Here is an 18,007-nt window from a genome sequence, read left to right as displayed (position 1 = left end):
TATTTAATTTAATTTAAGTTGTTTTATTTGTCTTGTATGCAAGTTTCTATTAGATTGTGTGAGCAATTTTTACCATCAACGTTTCAAATCACACTTCGCGATTCATCCGAGTGTGATTTGAAACGTTGATGGTAAAAATTGCTCATACAATCTAATCTAGAAACTTGCATACAAGATTATAATGGATTGTGGAAATATGATAGATTTGATTGCTTTATTTGATTTTTTAATTTTTGTACAATTCTTAAATTTTAATCAGCATAAATTTTACCATGATATAGTTTTCATTTTAATACTTAGTTATTTAATTTAATTTAATTTAATTGACTACATTAAATTTAAATTTAAGTTATTTAATTTATTTTTAGTTATTTCATTTAATTATATTATATGACATTTATATATTTGTCAAATTTAATTTATTTTTAGTTATTTCATTTAATTATATTATATGACATTTATATATTTGTCAAATTAAATGGTTTTAGTTTTTATTACCATATATTTATGCATAATATGTGCATAATTAAATAAATAAAAACATGGATAATGTAAGAACAAAGTGTCCTGTCTTTCCATGGATCATCAATATTATTGGCGGGGCAGCCACCGAAACAAATAAGAAAAATCAATGGCGGTCTCAAATATCTCTTCTGTTTCTCTGCCGACCCGTATGATTCCTGCAACTAATACTCAATTCGGGGAATTTCGCAGGCATTTCTCAAACCGAATCTATGTTTTTTATTTTTATTTTTAAATTTCGTATTTCAAATCACCAATGCAATACCTTTTTTCTTCGGATTAAGAAAAAAAGTTGCAGAGGAACTGGGAATGTAAAATAACTTCTCCTGCTTTCATACGCTAGAAGAAAAAAGCCAAAAGAAACAAACCTACGTTGAAATAGATATTTTCGAACAACTGATAAAAATCCCTACACATGCAAAAATCCTAAACCTTAAAACCCTACTGCTAGACTTTTGCAATTTGGATTCTCGATAACTTGGATTTTTTCTGTTTCTTTTTTGAAGCTTGTAAAATCAATTCGAGGTCAGCCCCGGGGTGTAGACTAAATGGTTGAGCCGTTCAAAGACACGGACAAACAATGCAGGTTGGAAACCCAATTCAGTCAGCCTCATTGAGAATGGGCATTCTTGGGTGTTCATGCGGCCCAGAGGATTAAACAGATTGCCTTTTGAGTGCTGAGCTTGACACCTCTGAGTTACCAAAAAAAAAATTCACTCGAAGTTATGGTCGAGATATGTTTAGTTTCTGTCAAATTTTCTTGACAAAATATTAGCCATTTGAATATGAACACTTGTCTTAAATTTTATGAATAAACCCCTTTTTTGCATGTTTTTTTTCGGCCCGTTAATTAAAAAGTGGTTATAGGCAATTAATTTTAGTGGCTATTTTATTGCTAAGTGGCTCTGTTTGTCAAAATCTTCCGAATCATTTTTGTTTTATAAAGCTGAAAATTGGCTTTAATTTCCATCGAAATAAAGTTTTTCCTTTCACAGTTCCAGAGAAATTTGGGTTTTGGGTAAAATGTCTATTTTCCATCTCGTGGCTGGGAATTGAATGACGGACCTGTCTGGTCTGCAATGGGCGCTGTTTGTGAGTTAGGAATGCTGAAAAATCGCTTGAATCCAAAGCAAGGAAAAAAAGGAATTTGAAATAAAATTCTATTTGATGGCTAGTTTTTGGTACAGACTTGGCGAGTACTCACCGCAATTTTGGAAAAATTTGGTGAGTACTTGCCAGAAGTTCAATAGGACTTGGGTCAGAAACATACTTGATTAGTTACTAGCTGGTCGCTTTTTGTGCGCTTGTTCTGCGAGTTCCAGGCAACTTTTAGAACTATATTGTTACCACTAAGCCATATTTCTATGGATGAGGTTCATAGTCTAGTTATGATATCGTGCTGAATTTTTCATGGATGGCTAGGACTTGAACCTATAGGACCTCTGGGGTGCACAATCGTAGTCCCTAGCGCTCCATGTGGTTCAGAATCTGGATTGTTTCAACATAAAACCACTTATATTCTTTTCAAGGAAACAACAATTTTTATTATTACACCATCAAATTTTAGAAACTAAAAGTTGAAATTGAAAAGAATTCACCAGGATTTCAATGCTTCATAAGTTTTCTGTGCCGCCTTAAAACAAATGACATACTTGTCCTCGCAGCCAAGCTCCAAGTTCCCTCAGTAAGACATCTTCCATGTTCGAAGACATGAAGTTATTCAGTTATTTAGGTTGATACAATTAGACAGACACAATACCAACTTCAGACTCTTTAACTTCTACAAATCAGAAGATGTGACAGGTAGATTACTAGTATTTTTATTTATTTAAAGGCCCTTCCCCTTGAATAGAGGTCCTTAGGTTATTACAGGAAAACTAACTCTAGAGGTTGATTTCCAGGGTAGTTCTAACTCTTTGACTTGACTCTGAAACTTATTCTACCGCTTATGTATAAACAACAATGACATTTCAACTCCAAAAAAGATGATTAAACTGTTGTATTGTCACGTCATTGGGCTTAATGATGATGCCCAGGTGCTCCAGAGCTAATGGAAGGAATTGGTTGTCTTTCTGGACCCTGCCACAAATGAACAGTATATAATTTGTATCAATTTGAATCTTTAGTGGGGATTCTTGCGAGACCCCTTCTATATTATGTATAACCTTTCCTTAAAGCATTTTTTAACAATACCAACTAAATAACTGCTCCAGATACATCTAAAACGTTCAGGTTTTCTGCTTTCTTCGCGAGCTTATCAATTTCATCAATATCAATCAATGCTGTATGGAGCTGCTTCAACATTGAACTTGGCAGCCATGAGATGCTTAAACAATATGGACGTCCTGTCTTTGTTGACATACTCTGCTGCAACAAGTAGATCCACAATAAGAACATTGCTTTTCTCCAGGTCCACATTGTGGCCGCTACAAAATTGCTATGGAACATCTTCTGCAGCAACTTTGTGACTGTTGTGGAATGACTTCTGATGCAACTGTTTTATTGTTGTGGAACAACTTCTACAGCAACTGTATGACTGTTGTGGAGTGACTTGTGCAGCAATTATGTAGTTACTGTGGAAGAGTGTTTCCCTTAGCTGTTTTTACACAATCTTGCATTGCTTGAATCTATCTGCAGACATGTTTTAACCATGTCATCCTCATTATGGTGGCTCATAAGCCTTAGTTGAGTTCATTTGTGACTAAATGATCAAAGAGTAACCATTTTGTTCTTGCCTACCCGTGCTTGTAAATCACCAAATTTGGGGATGATGGAAGATTGCTGTTTTGCCCAAGGATGCTCATGCATCAGACTATAGGAACCATATTTCTAAATGCCTGGTATGCAGCGGCAGTTGCCAATGAAGCCAAATCAATTAGTATTAGCAAAAATAAATTAGTTACAACTTACAGATAATGATACAATTGAATTATCTCTTTATTGACAGACTTGGGATTATCAAACTGTCAGTTGTGAGAATTACAAAATATTTCCTTGTAAGATAGGAAATGATTTATTATCATTTCTTCACAACCTTACCACATGTTCATAGAAGTTATGAGCTGCTTTACGATGGTGATTACAACATGGGACTTGATCAAATTTCCCCCATTAACATTAAACTGCGATATCTTGGAAGTTTCTAGGAAGTTATTCTATAATAGTTTGAATTCATTTACTCTTTTTTATAGTGTTCAGCACTTGATGTAGTCAGCTTACCTTTGCATTTCTCTATGAATTTCTTCTCGTATTTACAGCTCTGACTACTCCAAATAGACCAGAAGTGATATTAAAGGGTAGGATTTATAGGTTGTCATTTTGACATGGTACTTGTTGTTGTTGGAATCTGGAGTGCACTCTGTTGTAGACAGTGCATTTCTAACCTGGTTTGTGAGGTGAATAATTACTTGCAGGTGATGATAGAGTTCTCCGTGTTGATGAAATTTGTCTCTCAAGTCCTTTACAGTGTTCCCGACATTTTGAGTCAACCCAAATTTTATATCCATTTGGGGTTGAACCTGGTTCTTTTGTGTGGCAACACTGCCAACCTCAATCATTAGACCACAATCTTATTTGATTATGCTTGGTAGCATTTGATTATCTTGCTTTATTTTCTTAAGATTAGTGCCCTCAGGTCTAGTTTTTGTTGTTCTAGTAAATAACTCTCACAATGTAATTATTATCCTTCTCAATTTAAGAAATGCTGATATTTACATTCTCAACTTTCAAAGGAAGGATTTGTGGAGAAGTTCATTTGCCAATTTTGCCCTAATTTGTCATTCATATTTTGTAGGTATCCAATTTGTATGTGTGTTTCATCAATCAAGGTGTAATGTTGGATACCATTTTAGTTGATATATCCTTTTATGTAGCTGTGGATGGTTATAAATTGGGCATGAATAGATCTCATGCACTAGCTAATATTTTATTAATTATAGCATGTCTGAATTCTTTTTGTTCTTTTTGGGGATGCTCAGAGATATTACATGTGATTGAACAAATTATTTTGTGACAGTCCTGAAGTTACTCTAAGATGGTACTTTTAACAGTTACAAAGTTGGAATGAACTTGTTGGAATATATTTACAGAATTGAATGCATCATTTAAATGTAGTGCTTTGTATTACAGTTCCAGATTTAGCTCGGCAAAGGCACCTACGCTGTTCAAAAGATATAGATTGATCACATGTATTTCTGAATCTTCAGAGAAAAATGGTATGTTTCCTGTCTCAAATGACTTATGGTTTATTGGCCCTTGGTCTAATTTCTTTGTTTCTTTGGCTTGGTATATCATCTTTTCCTATTGCAAATCTACGTGTCAGAGGCATGAACTGTATATGTATTGTTTAATTAATAATTTAATTGTGGTACCGGGTACGAAATGAAAGTTTGACAGCCACTTTAGAGATTACTGATTAGAAGCAGCAGGAGTAAAATTTTCATTTGTTAACTTATATAAATTATAATATTTATATAAATCAAGGCTGTTTCTTTGAATCCACCCAGTTTATGCTATGTCTGGGTAACTTTTTCAATATTTCGTAGGCTTGTTAGTATATTATGGACCTAAGTTTGCAGGAAACATCATAGGGAGCCCGCATTGACATTTTGCCAGTTCCATAATGGAAATACCTGGAAACATTTCAAAACACCTGATCAGGCCAGCGTAATCCATAAACATCTCAGAAATGTTTGGGATGTTGATGGATTCTTCCTATATAATTTTTTTTCTTTTAATATGTTCTATACAAATGTTATTGTGCTTTTTTATATTAGGGGTTTGATGAAAATCAGTTTTTCCAGATTCAGTCTCCAATTTCATTTACTTCACCTGATAACAGAGCTATGGGTTACTCCTGTCAATTAACTGTAGTCTCAGTTGTCAAAGTGTCTGTGGGGCACTGCATAGTGTGCTTCCCTTTTCTCTTATTTGATTTTCTATATCAATCTAAGGTAGGTAAATGTGAATTTATTTTTAAATTTACAATAATTATGTAGCCAAAGATCACTATTGTCTTATAATTCAATATAAATTTGACATCCATCAAGAAAGACACAAAATTATTGCTAATATTCCATAACCAAGTAAAGTTTTATAGACAATCTTGATTTGTTGCAGTTAACATGACAATGTTACTGGAAAAAGATGATGTTGCCAAATCACAAGCAGGATACCCTTTTCCCAAGGTGAGCCTCTTATTTCATATGAAGGATACATGATTACTGCTTTTCTCTTTTGTTACTGTTTGCAATCAAACCAATTGCTTGGGGAGTCAAAAGTACCATAACTTGGCCATATGTCACTGAAGATGGATAGCAAACAACAATAAATGTTGGTATTTTAAACAGAGAAAAATATTCCTTTTGCTTGCAAAATTTTGATGCAGATTTTTGTGCTTGTTATTTTCATGAAGAATTGGAATCTATCTTCTTTCAGACTGTGTCTCATCCTCTATCTTCTACAGGAAGCTTTTAATTATCAAACCTGTTGTTCTTATTTATGTTATAACCAAATCAATCATATACACTGTTGAATGAATGTTGTGGTCATCACCAGCCAATATACTGCTCAAGAAGACAAGTTACTAGATAGTATTGAAGTGTAGATACTTAAGCAAGCAACACTAAAAGACTATTGTGGAGAAAGGCCATTACCAACCAAACTATGTCTGAATACCTATAAGTTGTACTTGATGTTCATTGCTTTGAAGTTTGAAGTAGTCACTAATATGGGATCTTTTTGAAAAATCCAACTAGCAATCAATAAACAAATGAATACACAGAGAAATAATGCTCAATACAGATTTTGGTTCCATCTTATGCAGGAGGGCTAGTACTAGAGCCTCTTCCATCTCAGATAAGGAGGCTTAGTTTCAGAGGATTGGTGTATTGTAGAGAAAGAGGCTCAATACTAGAGTCTGATTCTATCTTAAACAAGGAAATGGTAGTTTCCAATCTCAAAAAGCTCCAGCAGCATTAAATTATAGTTAGATGTTCAATTTCCATAGAATTTCAGATAATCAATGCAAGAAATAAATATTCACAGAGCTTTCAATATGGTCAACATATAATCAGCAGCTTGAAATACAGCAATGAATTTATCATTTAGATATTGCAATGAACCTCACTGATGCCACCTGCCAAACAGAAGATTTCTTAGCACTCAGAGCAGTGAACTCAACCATATTTCATTCAATGGCATATTTTATAGGTCAGAACATTTGCCTACTCCTAAGGCAGAACGGTTTCCATTATAATGACCTGAGCTCATGTTCCAGTGGACATATTTCCTTTCATAATGCAGATGTAGTAATGTGAGACAATTTGAACTAGCTTATGTGCAAGGTTCAAGTGAATTTTGTAGTAGTAAATACTGCTAGTACCTGGCTTCTAAGCCAAACAGTATTCTGATAGTGCATCTCTCCTGCATCAATAAGATGTCAAGTGAGAATGCTTGCCAATTCACAGATTAAAAGTCAAATATGGTGGATATCAAAGTGTCTTTGTGCCATAGTTCAATGGTGGTTATGGAGTAATAATTGTGAAGTACTCTTCCATCAGAAGTTTTAACGATTTCAAAAATTATGTGCGCACCATGGGGACCCTAGGCTTCCATGGAAAGTTTGAATCAACAATGACACTTTCCGAAACAGTTTGACTATGAGGATGACCTTTAACACTGGTTTTATTTTTGCATTACCGTAAAGTTTACTATTTCAATAGGATTGTGTCCTTTGCATTATTGCAACAATTGTTCATTCTTTGTATTTGTTTTAACTTTTTCTTGTGCTTGTATCTTATAGGTCTAGGCACGGGAATTGTTGTAGTTGACCCAAATAATATCAGTGATTCAAATGGAGGAATTAGAATTGACAATAGAGTAGTGTTGGTGCATTATATTATTTTCTTGCATTTAGTTAATTACTGTAATGCATTATGTGCACCTAATATAGGATAAGTTTGCAAAGGTAGGTATCTACCTATGTAGGGTGTACTTGCATCATGTGACTTGTATCTTCCTAGTTTGGTGAAGATGACATGCACATATGTGACTATATCTCCTTTATCCCACATTGGTTGTATATTCACATCTCTTGTCGATGTATCCTATATATTCCCATTTGAGCAATTGAGAATCTAGATTCATTGTATATGTTCATCCTTTCATAAATAGAACAATTTTCTCATTTTGGGCCTCTTTTGTGCTTTAATTGAAGCTTCTATATCTTAGGTGGTTGATTCCATGGCCAAATCTTACATGGTATTAGATCATGTCGAATTGCTTCTTGTTAGCCTTTTTGGAGATCTAAGTTGCATATCTTGTACTTGCTCGAAAAGTTGAGTATGCTCTTCTAATGCATTGAATGAAGACTCGGAGAATATATTTTTTTGATAAAAAATACCAGATTTTGGGGGGTTCCTAAATGGGGTTTTGTTTTGTAAGTGCATTTTTGAGTTTGATGGCAGTCCGTTTTTCTTTTTGTTTCATCCAAATTGATCATAGGAAACCAAATCTACAAGGATTTTAAGGGCTTTCTATTAGGCATTTGCAGATCACTTGTCATTTGGAACATTTTGGGGCAAAATGAGCCTTGCCATTGCAACGAGAAGATCAAAAACCCTAAGATAGTCGGTCAATCATCAAAATCAAAGCATTGTGCTTTGGGGTGTTAGAGGATTCTTGCATTGTTGGCAGATTCATGACATAAGTTGATGTAGGCACTAATGCAGGAAGAGTTGACTTTTATTAAATAAAAAAATTGTCTTTTATTTGATTTTTCAGATTTTAAATTGAAAATAATTAGTCCTGAAGCTTAAAGCATGCCACTACAAAGAAAGAAAGAGATTTATGTTGTCTGCAAATGAACAAAGTAGGTCCATGGGATTTAAAAGTACCCTAGCAGCCATAGGGAAGAGCTAGGATAAGAAGGCCACACTAGACATTCACATACATGACTTTTCAGGCAAACTCAGTACACACTTATTCTTTCAGTGAACTAGGCCCTGGGGTGATTGATGCCTATGGAATAGAAACTTTGCTGAATTAGTAATGGTAATTTCTGCATACCCTTCAGTGCGCATTGTTAGCCTGAGTAAATTCAACTTTCTAAGTTGTGAGAATCTTTCTCTGCCAATGAATTGCAATTACAAGCTTCCTCTGCCATGACTTTTTCCTTTGAAGAAATAATTTCTTACTTATTCAAGGTGGTCTATTTCCAAATGCACAAGGACGTTTGGTGAGAGCCTGAATCAAAAGAACTTTTCTTTTTGTATCTTTTAAGTTTCCTTGGTATAGGATCTAAGCGCTGTTATACAGGAAATAGTTTTTGAAAATAGCCAATTAGAGTATTAGATGGTACTGTACAAAATCCAAATGTTCTGTATCAAAGACATTGTCATAGCCTATAGGCAAAAAACATACCTTCTGATATACCTTTAGTTAGAAAATATATTTTAATTTTCTATGGTACCATTCTGAAATGGAACTGTCATTCTTGGAACTTGCTTTGGGATAAAATTGTTTTTGAATGCATGTGACACTATTGAAAGGCACTGGAAGCCCGAGTGAAATAAAATTACCTAGGTTGTGTGAATCTTCTTTCTTCAGAGATAAAAATTGTCCAGTTGGGAACTTACCATACTTTTTCAAAAGACTCATTTTGCAATGCACACGAAGCTCTGACGAGGCAATCAATCAAAATGAACTTATAACCATGTACCTTTCACTCTGTGTTTTCTCTATTTTAGTACCTAGTACTTGTAATTGTAGAAGATTGGTTAGGTAGTCTGTTAAATTATTAGATAGTATGAATTGAAGCCATAGTTATGAAACATGCCTCGTGATATGCTGTAGGTGCAAGTTATTATTTATTAACCATAAGGAAGGTTGTATTTATCTTTGCACATTATAAGAATCTTCATGGGAGGAAATTTGTTTTGGGTATGTTAGAGGTTTTAATAAGGAATTCGGGAAATTGTGGCTTATCTTGTCTGCTGTAAATATAAAATGTAAAAATGACAACTACCAAACAAGGCTTTCCTAGACACATTTGATGATAAGACCACCTGCCAAGACACAGAAATCAACTGGTGAAGTAGAATGTCACGCTAATGCCTCATCCACTGGACAATGGAGTTTATCAAGATTGGCTCATCATTGCTGGATCAAATGCATGAACCACAACTAATTTCTAATGTCTTCTCATAAAACAGGGCCCTAGGTGGATGATATTATTTATGATGATGAATTAACAGATGATCCTGACTGGAAAGGTTGTTCATGGTGAGGCAATGTACTCAAATGTCTTTGTGTGCCCATGTTTGAAAAATATAGACCCCAAAGTTGTAAAAGGCCTTTTAATTGTCCTTAAATAGAGAGATTGGAGGTGTTACCCCTATTTTAAAAAGTAGGGGGTAAGTGGCGGTCAAATTTTGAATGAACAATGATCTCATATCTGTCAGGCTAGGGATTTCATTTTTTTTTTGAAGAGAGGTAAATGTTTTTGACCAGAGCTATGAACCATTGCGGTCACAAATGGGGGACCTCATCCCCATTTAAACATTCAACAATATTACCCCTGTGGGGTTTGAACCTTGATGGCAAGAGCAACAACACCACAACTTAAACATCACAACATGCCAATGTTGGCAGGCTAGGGATTCTGTCTAATGGTCTGATTAAAAATCGTTCTCAATATTAAATCTTACATTTGCAATTTATCTTTAGTTGCATATCTGCTTATTTCTTCCAATTTAGCATTTAAAATTTAGATTATTTTAATATATTGCGTTTATTTTTTTATGTTCAAAGAATTGCATTGAAAATTGAAGTTTAAATCTACCGTCAGGCTGGGGGAAGGGTCCCAAACTTGTCATCAGAAGACTCAAAAGTTTCTACAAATGGAAATCGTATTCTTAAGTCAGATATTGAACTGCCAGACTACGATCTGGATATCAATCGCTGGCTAAGGTCATCACGAGTCCAGGTAGAGTTATCATAACAAGACTTGCAACATGGCACAAATGATGCCAATGGTCTTACTTTGTAGGTTCCATGAGTGGATTTCATTGAAATAAACTCAACTAACATGACTCTAACCTGACAGTGGTACCCAGGTCATATTGCGAAAGCAGAGAGAGAACTAAAGCAACAGCTAAAGTTGATGGATGTTGTCATAGAAGTACGTGATGCAAGGATACCTATGGCAACTGGACATCCAGAGGTGAAGCCTATTTCTTAGACCTGGATTGGCATGTCAGTAGTCAGTTAACAAGTATGGCTGCGTAGGCATTTCAATCTCCTCAAGGTTTAAATTCTTAATTTAGGAAATCAATTTGGTTGGTATTTGTTTGAAATAACGCATAGAATAACACATAGATCATTCCTTTGATGCAGACTAATAAAATTTCAATTTGGACAGATGGACTTATGGATTGGTGATAAGAAGAAAATTTTAGTTTTAAATAAAGTAGACATGATCTCAACCGCAGACAAGAATAAATGGGCTACATATTTCTCTAAACAGGGGATGACAGTAGTCCTTGCAAATGGTCAGCTTGGAATGGTAAGTGATCTAACTTTTACTACAATGTACTTGTGCTGGTCAATTCTTTGCACTCTACAACATTTGGCAACATAAATATATGATTTATTTAAACTCTCTTCATTAGTGTGGCTTCTAGACCTGTGTGCTTTATATTTTAAATGTATCTGAAAACATGGAAGAGTGCAGGGGACATTGAAGTTGGCAAGAGTTGCAAAATCATTAGCTAACAATTTTAATGCCAAGAGGAGGGCTAAAGGACTTCTTCCTCGTGCGGTAGGGACTTACCAATCTGTGATTATGTTTTATCTTTCATCTCTCTGGGTGCATTCTTTTGTTTTTATATTGATTCCTTTCTCAAAATAATTGCTAGCTTGGATGGAGCATAAACTTGTTTTGGTGAATCACCATTTTGTGGAGGTTGGGGTTGAATTACCCATTTGACAATTTCATTGTTGAACTTGAGAAAAAATTGGATTTAAGCGAGACATAAAATTATATTTAGAGAGTACAGAATATAGCAATGTTCCACGAAGTTTCCTGACAAGGGAACAGGGGAACGTGGAGACGGGTTTTGGGGACAAGGTCACCAAGGGCCTAAATTTGGGGATGGGTGGGGATGGCAGCAGAGTAGTAGTGGGGGAGCAGTGCTGATATAAAAATAGAGTTCAATTGAAACCTTCAAGGCAAAATCTGCAATATAACACCTCTATGGTTGCCCCATGAAAGGCCAACTAATTTTCACGAAGTTAAAGGTTGCAATCAGCATAGTTACCAAGAGACCTGTCTCCTACCCCCTAAGATGCATCTCGGAGACGGAGATGCATCTCTAGTACTGGAGACGTCTCTGGAAACTTGCCTACGCATAGCATGCTTTTGGCTGCCATCTCTGAAGTCTCCCAACTAGAAATTGACGTTTCCCACCAGAAAACTTAGGGCAAAATGCAATGAAAGGCAAAAAAAGAAGGCAAAGAAATAAAATAAGCCTGCAGCAAAACAAAGTCGTACGGAAATAACTAATAAGGAAACCGCATTGCAGGAAGACAAAAATCCATGCAAAGTTATAGTGATTGGATCTATTGACAGTTTAGACTTTTTGAGAGGGACGTAAATAGTTGTATGACTGATTTCTTGTCATTGTAATGGTCAAAAGAGAAATTGCCTTTACTAATTGGTTGACAATATTGAGTGTGCTCAACACCTATATTGCCTTATTTTCACTAAACCTTTTAGGCTGGCTATGATACCATCAATATAAGCACTTTTAATTTCAAATTTTGTTCAATTTTAAAGTTAAACATTGCCACTATGCTTATTTTCAAAATTCTTTGTCATGATATTTTCTGGAAATTGTTGAACTACATTAAAAAAAATTGTCCCCTATTTTTGAAAATTAGCCTTACCAGTATCAGTACAAGTCTCCAGAGTCTCCAAGTACCCCTGTCTCCTAGTAATCTTGGCAATCAGTATATAGAAAGTGACCCAGCGGCATCACCAACAGAGGTAGCAGAGGTGGTGGTGCTGTGGGGGGGACGTTTCCCCCAAGACCCCAAGTCTCAGAAACATCCCCTATAGGGGTTGCGGGTTTTTTTGGTGTTGGGGGGGTGTCTCCAAGGAACACTGGATTATAGTAATATACAATTTGCACATTTTCTGTAAATAGTGTAGGTAGTTACATAATAAATCTTTGTTATAAATAACTTATTTAACAGAAATTTATTACCTTATACCACTAGTTAAACATATACTTAAATTATGTTTAGGGAGAGCAGAGAAATCAGGGTGCTAATATTAGTTTCTTTATGCATGTTTATGTTTTAGATTAATGCAGACTCGAGCGGGAGTGGTTGGGTATCCAAATGTAGGAAAATCATCATTGATTAACCGCCTGCTTAAGCGAAAGATCTGTGTAACAGCATCCAGACCAGGTGTTACCCGGGAATTGAAGTGCGTTTCTTTTAACTGATCCTGGCATTATCAATGTTTTGTTAACATTTTTCCTTGTTACATAGGCATTCTGTTCTAATGCATGTCTGATCATCTTAACCAGTGCCCATTAGCAAGATTTTTTTGGTTTTTCTTTAATATTACATGTTCTCATCTCTAAGAAATAGGGAATCAATATTTAATTAATGACATATAAATAAAAGTGATTACAGAATTATCAAAGAAAGTAGTAGATCTCTTTGCATTGCACTTACTTTCTGCTTTTTCTGAAAGGTGGGTTCGAATTGGTCAAGACCTAGATCTATTAGATTCCCCTGGTATACTGCCGATGCGTTTTAATGATCAGGCTCCTGCAATCAAATTGGCAATTTGTGATGATATAGGAGAAAGATCATATGCTGTTACTGGTGTAGCTGCAATTCTCGTAGAGATTCTGAAGCAGCATCCAGATGCAGGTCTCTCTCTCTCTCTCACACACACACACACACACACACACACACACGCTCATATTTTTAAGGTAGTGATTTGTATATCATAGATGTTTGTTTGATAGTGACATGTATGGTCCCAGTAAATATATTAAACACACCTAGGCTAAATATGTCAAAAATAGAATGAGTTCAATTTGAAGCCAATATATTTAATAGTCTTAATATATTTAATATATAACATGCAAGGAGAAGCATTAGGGATCCTAGTTACAAGGAAGAAAACGACAGAAGTTGAAGAAAAGCTTGCTTCTCGCACTGCAATTACAAGCGAAGTAGAAAGTGCCCTTTTTCAAAATACTGTACAAATGGTTTTTTACAATGCATTCCCTGTTTTCAAAATCAAGGGCGTCAGTTATGTAACTCTCTATTGTGCAACAGGACGTTGGTCTCCATCTGTGTGGGATATACACGTAAAAAATGATGTACATGTGGGAATGTTAATTTCTTATCATGATAAAACACATTTGCATTGATAGTTACAATCCCACGTGATGACATTTGCTTCTGTAAAAAATTATTGAAGATCCTGGATTTAATTGAGAATATTATGTAATTTTTTTAGATGTAAGATATTCTATCTAATATGAGTCGATTGACCAAAAAACTGAATTCATCATTGAAGGTGCACTGTAGTCCCCATTTTAGTTTTCCCTTAATATACACAAGCATCCTTGTTGCATCTTTCTAGCAATCAACACTAGGGAATGTGACGAATCTTGATACCATGCCAATTTCAGAGGTGTCTGGCCCAGTTTTGGGGAGAAATTAAGTAAATGGTTACGGCATTGCCTCAGACTTACCATCATTTATAGAACATTGCATTCATTGTTCTCAATTTTCTTGGAAAATAATTTTTCGGACTTCAATTTTCTTGGCAAATAATTTTTCGGACTCTAATTTGTTCTCAATTCTTCCTTTTGTGATACCATTTCTAGACATCCCAGTTACATTTTTTGGCTCTTAAATAAACCTCTCCCTAATTTTATTGATTCTCTAAATCTTCTTATTGATTCACAAAGAAACAAAAAATATAATAGCTTTCAGAAACCTCATGACTGATGCAGGAGCAGGAGTTCTTCAAAATCGCTATAAGATAAATGCAGATTGTTGCTCGGGAGAAATGTGAGTTTTTCATTACTATTTCAGAATGTATTAAAGTTTAATTTCATGTCACCTACTGATTTTTGCGCATTGTTTATCTGCCTTCTTACAGATTTGTAAAGGCATTGGCACAACGTTTGTTCAATGGAGATGTGACTCAAGCTGCCTTCCGTATCTTATATGACTTTCGGAAAGGGAAATTCGGTTGGATAGCTCTTGAGAGGCCTCCGTCAAATACCATGTAAAGCCCTAACATAATAGAGGGTTCAATATTTTTTTGGGCTCCAATGGTTGCAATAGTGTTTGAAAAGTTGATTACATCCACGTTGACGTATAAACCCCCCTTCTGTGGTTGAGTGAGCATACAAGACCTGAAAGCTGATGCATCTTGATATTAGCAAAATGCTATACAAAAAGTTTTAGATATATGTGTATGACAATAGAAAAGCTGATATTAGAAGCAAAGCCAACGTGACCACATCAATCAACTAAATGTATAAATGTAAAGTTCTGTCACTATGGTCTAGTGTAATGTGCTGCCCTTGCATCTGGCAGTGACACAAGTCCAAAACTTGTCCGGAATGCCCATTGAGTTTTAGTGCCACAAAGTTCACATTTGTAAACCTACCGTTTGTTTGAAACTCAAAAAAACTCATCATGGTTAGCAAGAGAGGTGACTTTAGATCTTATAAAAAAAATGTATAACATAAATCTTAACAATATTTGCCAATTAGGTTTTTATTTACGGCAAATGCAAAGATTTCCACCATCAGCGTGTATATAAAATGAATTTTAATATAAGAGTGGATGAGGGTGCTTCTGCTAAATTTTTACTCGTAATTTTGTTTCTTTTTTTTAATTTTGGAAATTGGTATATAACTGTCAAGGAAAATATTATTACTAGGGCTTTTACAGTAGAAGCTCCTTTTCAAAGCTTGAAAAGACATATTACATGCTAATGTGTATTAATGCTGATGGTTACAATTGGTTGAGCTGACATATTGTATATTAATGTATATAAATGTTGAGGGCTGAAATTGTGTGAACTAGCATATGTAATTCTAGGCAGGCATATCTTTACAAATTAAGATCGATCAAAACGTGTTATATTTCAAATAGGGTTATTGGGTTTTCTTATGCAGTATTCAAACCAAAATGTTATTATAAAAAGGGCTCCATTGATCTAGGAGGAAAAACATTCATGTTGAAAAAAAAATGTAGCGGTAAGCATGTATGTTTTGGCATTTTCAGAACTACTATCTGTATGATAAGTAAAAAAAATTATTCATTTTTTTTACTAGGTTTTCTGTCTATATATTTATAGTCATGAACAATAATTGAGGTAAAAATGCAGATAACATTATTTTGAGTCTTCTATAATGAAAGGTTTCACATACTAAATTGATGTGTGATTTGAATATGATCATTAAATTACCACTAGTTTTAATCCTTTTTGTTTTATAATATTCTCTTTAAGGATCCAATAGCCACACCCAAACCCCAAAGAACTTTTGCATTATAACCAATACAAAGCTTTACAATATCTAATAAAAATTGTCATATGCATTAATACATGTTCTCTTGTGGATGTGTAGTTGATCAATAAATGTTATCAAAATACATGCAAGTTCATTTCTAATATCTAATATAGGACAAGGTGCCCCAAAATTCTCACTTTTATAATTACATTAAATCTTTTATGTTTACAATAACCACCCACTTGCATAAGGTTCAAAACTCAAAGTAGTTTATACATATACGTTTTTATGCGTAGTTATTGGTTTTTAATTTGAAATAAAATCAAGTTCCAATCAACTTGATGAGTTGCCAAATACACATTCTCCCATACTTGCTTTCACATCTGCATGGGCCCAACTCTATTCTCTATAGGTACTTGCACAATAATAAATGATGTAAAGGCCCCCAACTAGACATAAAACAAAATATAATTCATAATTCAATCATGCCATCATAGAAATCATACATAAATCGTAACTACAATGTGTAAGTTAGTTGTTTCATATTATAGGATTAAGGCACATTTTGACATCTTGTTTGATCCTATAACTCACCTTGCCTTTATAATCATGGCTATTGTACACTTTATAATATCTCATAGATATTAATATTAAGCAAACTCTTTTCTTGTATACCCTCTTTTTGGAAGGCTATTGTTGTTTTTGCTGATGAGCTTAGAGTGTTGAGTTAATCTTAGGCTCCTACAACATTGGCTTGCCACCACTTATGCATATATCAATTGTCAATCTAGAAACATGATCATTTCTTATGGAAGTAACATAAAGAAACTAAGCATCTATCATCCTTCTCAACCCTCAACAAAGGACCCATTTTGATTAAAACATGAGGAAATTAAACATCTTGCTTTCCTTCTACGTGTATCAAGGATATTTGTTAAGAGTAATTGTTTTGGTTATTCTAATAGAGTAAGCAAATCAATAAGGTGGTTGACTTGTCTAAGGATATATAGGGAAGCTAGTTTGAGGGGATGTTGACTAGGCTACCTTGACACAAAGGTACGATCTTCCCAAGATACATATGGTTGCTTATTCTTAGTATGAAGAATCTCATATCCATAGGTACCATCAAACAACCAAGTTTTCCAAACATGCATTTCCATTGTACAAGACAAGTTGTATGTTGCAAAATATCTTATACTAATTAATCAACCATATACCCACTTTATTTAAATTCTTAAGCATATAAAGGAAATTAAACCACTTTTTCTTGTCCACATTTTGGTGAACCTAAGAATCTTAAACACTTGCATTGCACGTGAAATAATTGTAAAAAAAATCACCTCTAGAAGTGTATTAGAATAGCATCTACAAATATCTGAAATGTACATAGATTTGTGCCCAAACTGCAAGTTCATATTAGAAAGGATTGCTTGTCTAAATTTACAAACACAACAATTGTAATTCATTATTTATAAATGTTTTTGAAAGTATGGTATAGAGCAAGGCAAGCATGTGTAAATATTAAATTATACATGAAATATAATTTTATTTTTTAAATCCCTTCGCACAAATTTCAGACACAAACATTAGATTCCTTGAGGAAGATAAATTTGGTATTTAATTACATCTTTCTTGATTTTAGAAGTGTATACCAAAGATTCAACTATGGAGGAACAAGCACAATTACTACCTCATAAATAGAATACAGTAGAGGCAATCTAACCTAATGCATAATTAATATATATTTCTTACATAATTATTAAAGTACAATTTTTGCTACAAAGGTTTTACAAATGATTTCTAACAAGTTAAGCAGGCCTAGATGTGAGTGAAAATCCTAAAACTATATCAAAATGGAAGGGGAAAACTCCAAAAATAGTATTTCAATAAGTCAATCAGCAAGAAAAAACCACATAGTTTACCCA

The 18,007-nt window shown here is 34.4% G+C and overlaps 1 protein-coding gene across 1 annotated transcript; it reads left to right on the top strand.

Annotated features, from left to right (window-relative positions):
* Nucleotides 1-557: 557 nt before the first annotated feature.
* Nucleotides 558-15,248, top strand: LOC131070821 (DAR GTPase 3, chloroplastic). The gene is made up of 11 exons (XM_058006479.2): nt 558-714; nt 4,651-4,736; nt 5,641-5,708; nt 10,370-10,507; nt 10,628-10,744; nt 10,943-11,086; nt 11,255-11,341; nt 12,897-13,012; nt 13,286-13,467; nt 14,568-14,625; nt 14,717-15,248. Exons 1-11 carry the CDS (start codon nt 632-634, stop codon nt 14,847-14,849), a joined length of 1,212 nt encoding a protein of 403 aa, XP_057862462.2. The 5' UTR covers nt 558-631; the 3' UTR covers nt 14,850-15,248.
* The last annotated feature ends 2,759 nt before the right edge of the window (nt 15,249-18,007 follow it).

This window comes from Cryptomeria japonica, chromosome 11 (assembly GCF_030272615.1).
Source record: "Cryptomeria japonica chromosome 11, Sugi_1.0, whole genome shotgun sequence".
Lineage (NCBI taxonomy): Eukaryota > Viridiplantae > Streptophyta > Pinopsida > Cupressales > Cupressaceae > Cryptomeria > Cryptomeria japonica.
This window is presented reverse-complemented; position numbering and strand designations above follow the sequence as displayed.

What these genes read in the sequence shown, in the direction of transcription:
- LOC131070821 (XM_058006479.2), top strand. Translation starts at nt 632, where the DNA reads ATGGCGGTCTCAAATATCTCTTCTGTTTCTCTGCCGACCCGTATGATT. An exon ending in TGGCAACTGGACATCCAGAG is followed by an intron (nt 10,745 to 10,942) that starts GTGAAGCCTATT and finishes CAATTTGGACAG; the next exon opens with ATGGACTTATGGATTGGTGA. An exon ending in GATTGTTGCTCGGGAGAAAT is followed by an intron (nt 14,626 to 14,716) that starts GTGAGTTTTTCA and finishes GCCTTCTTACAG; the next exon opens with ATTTGTAAAGGCATTGGCAC.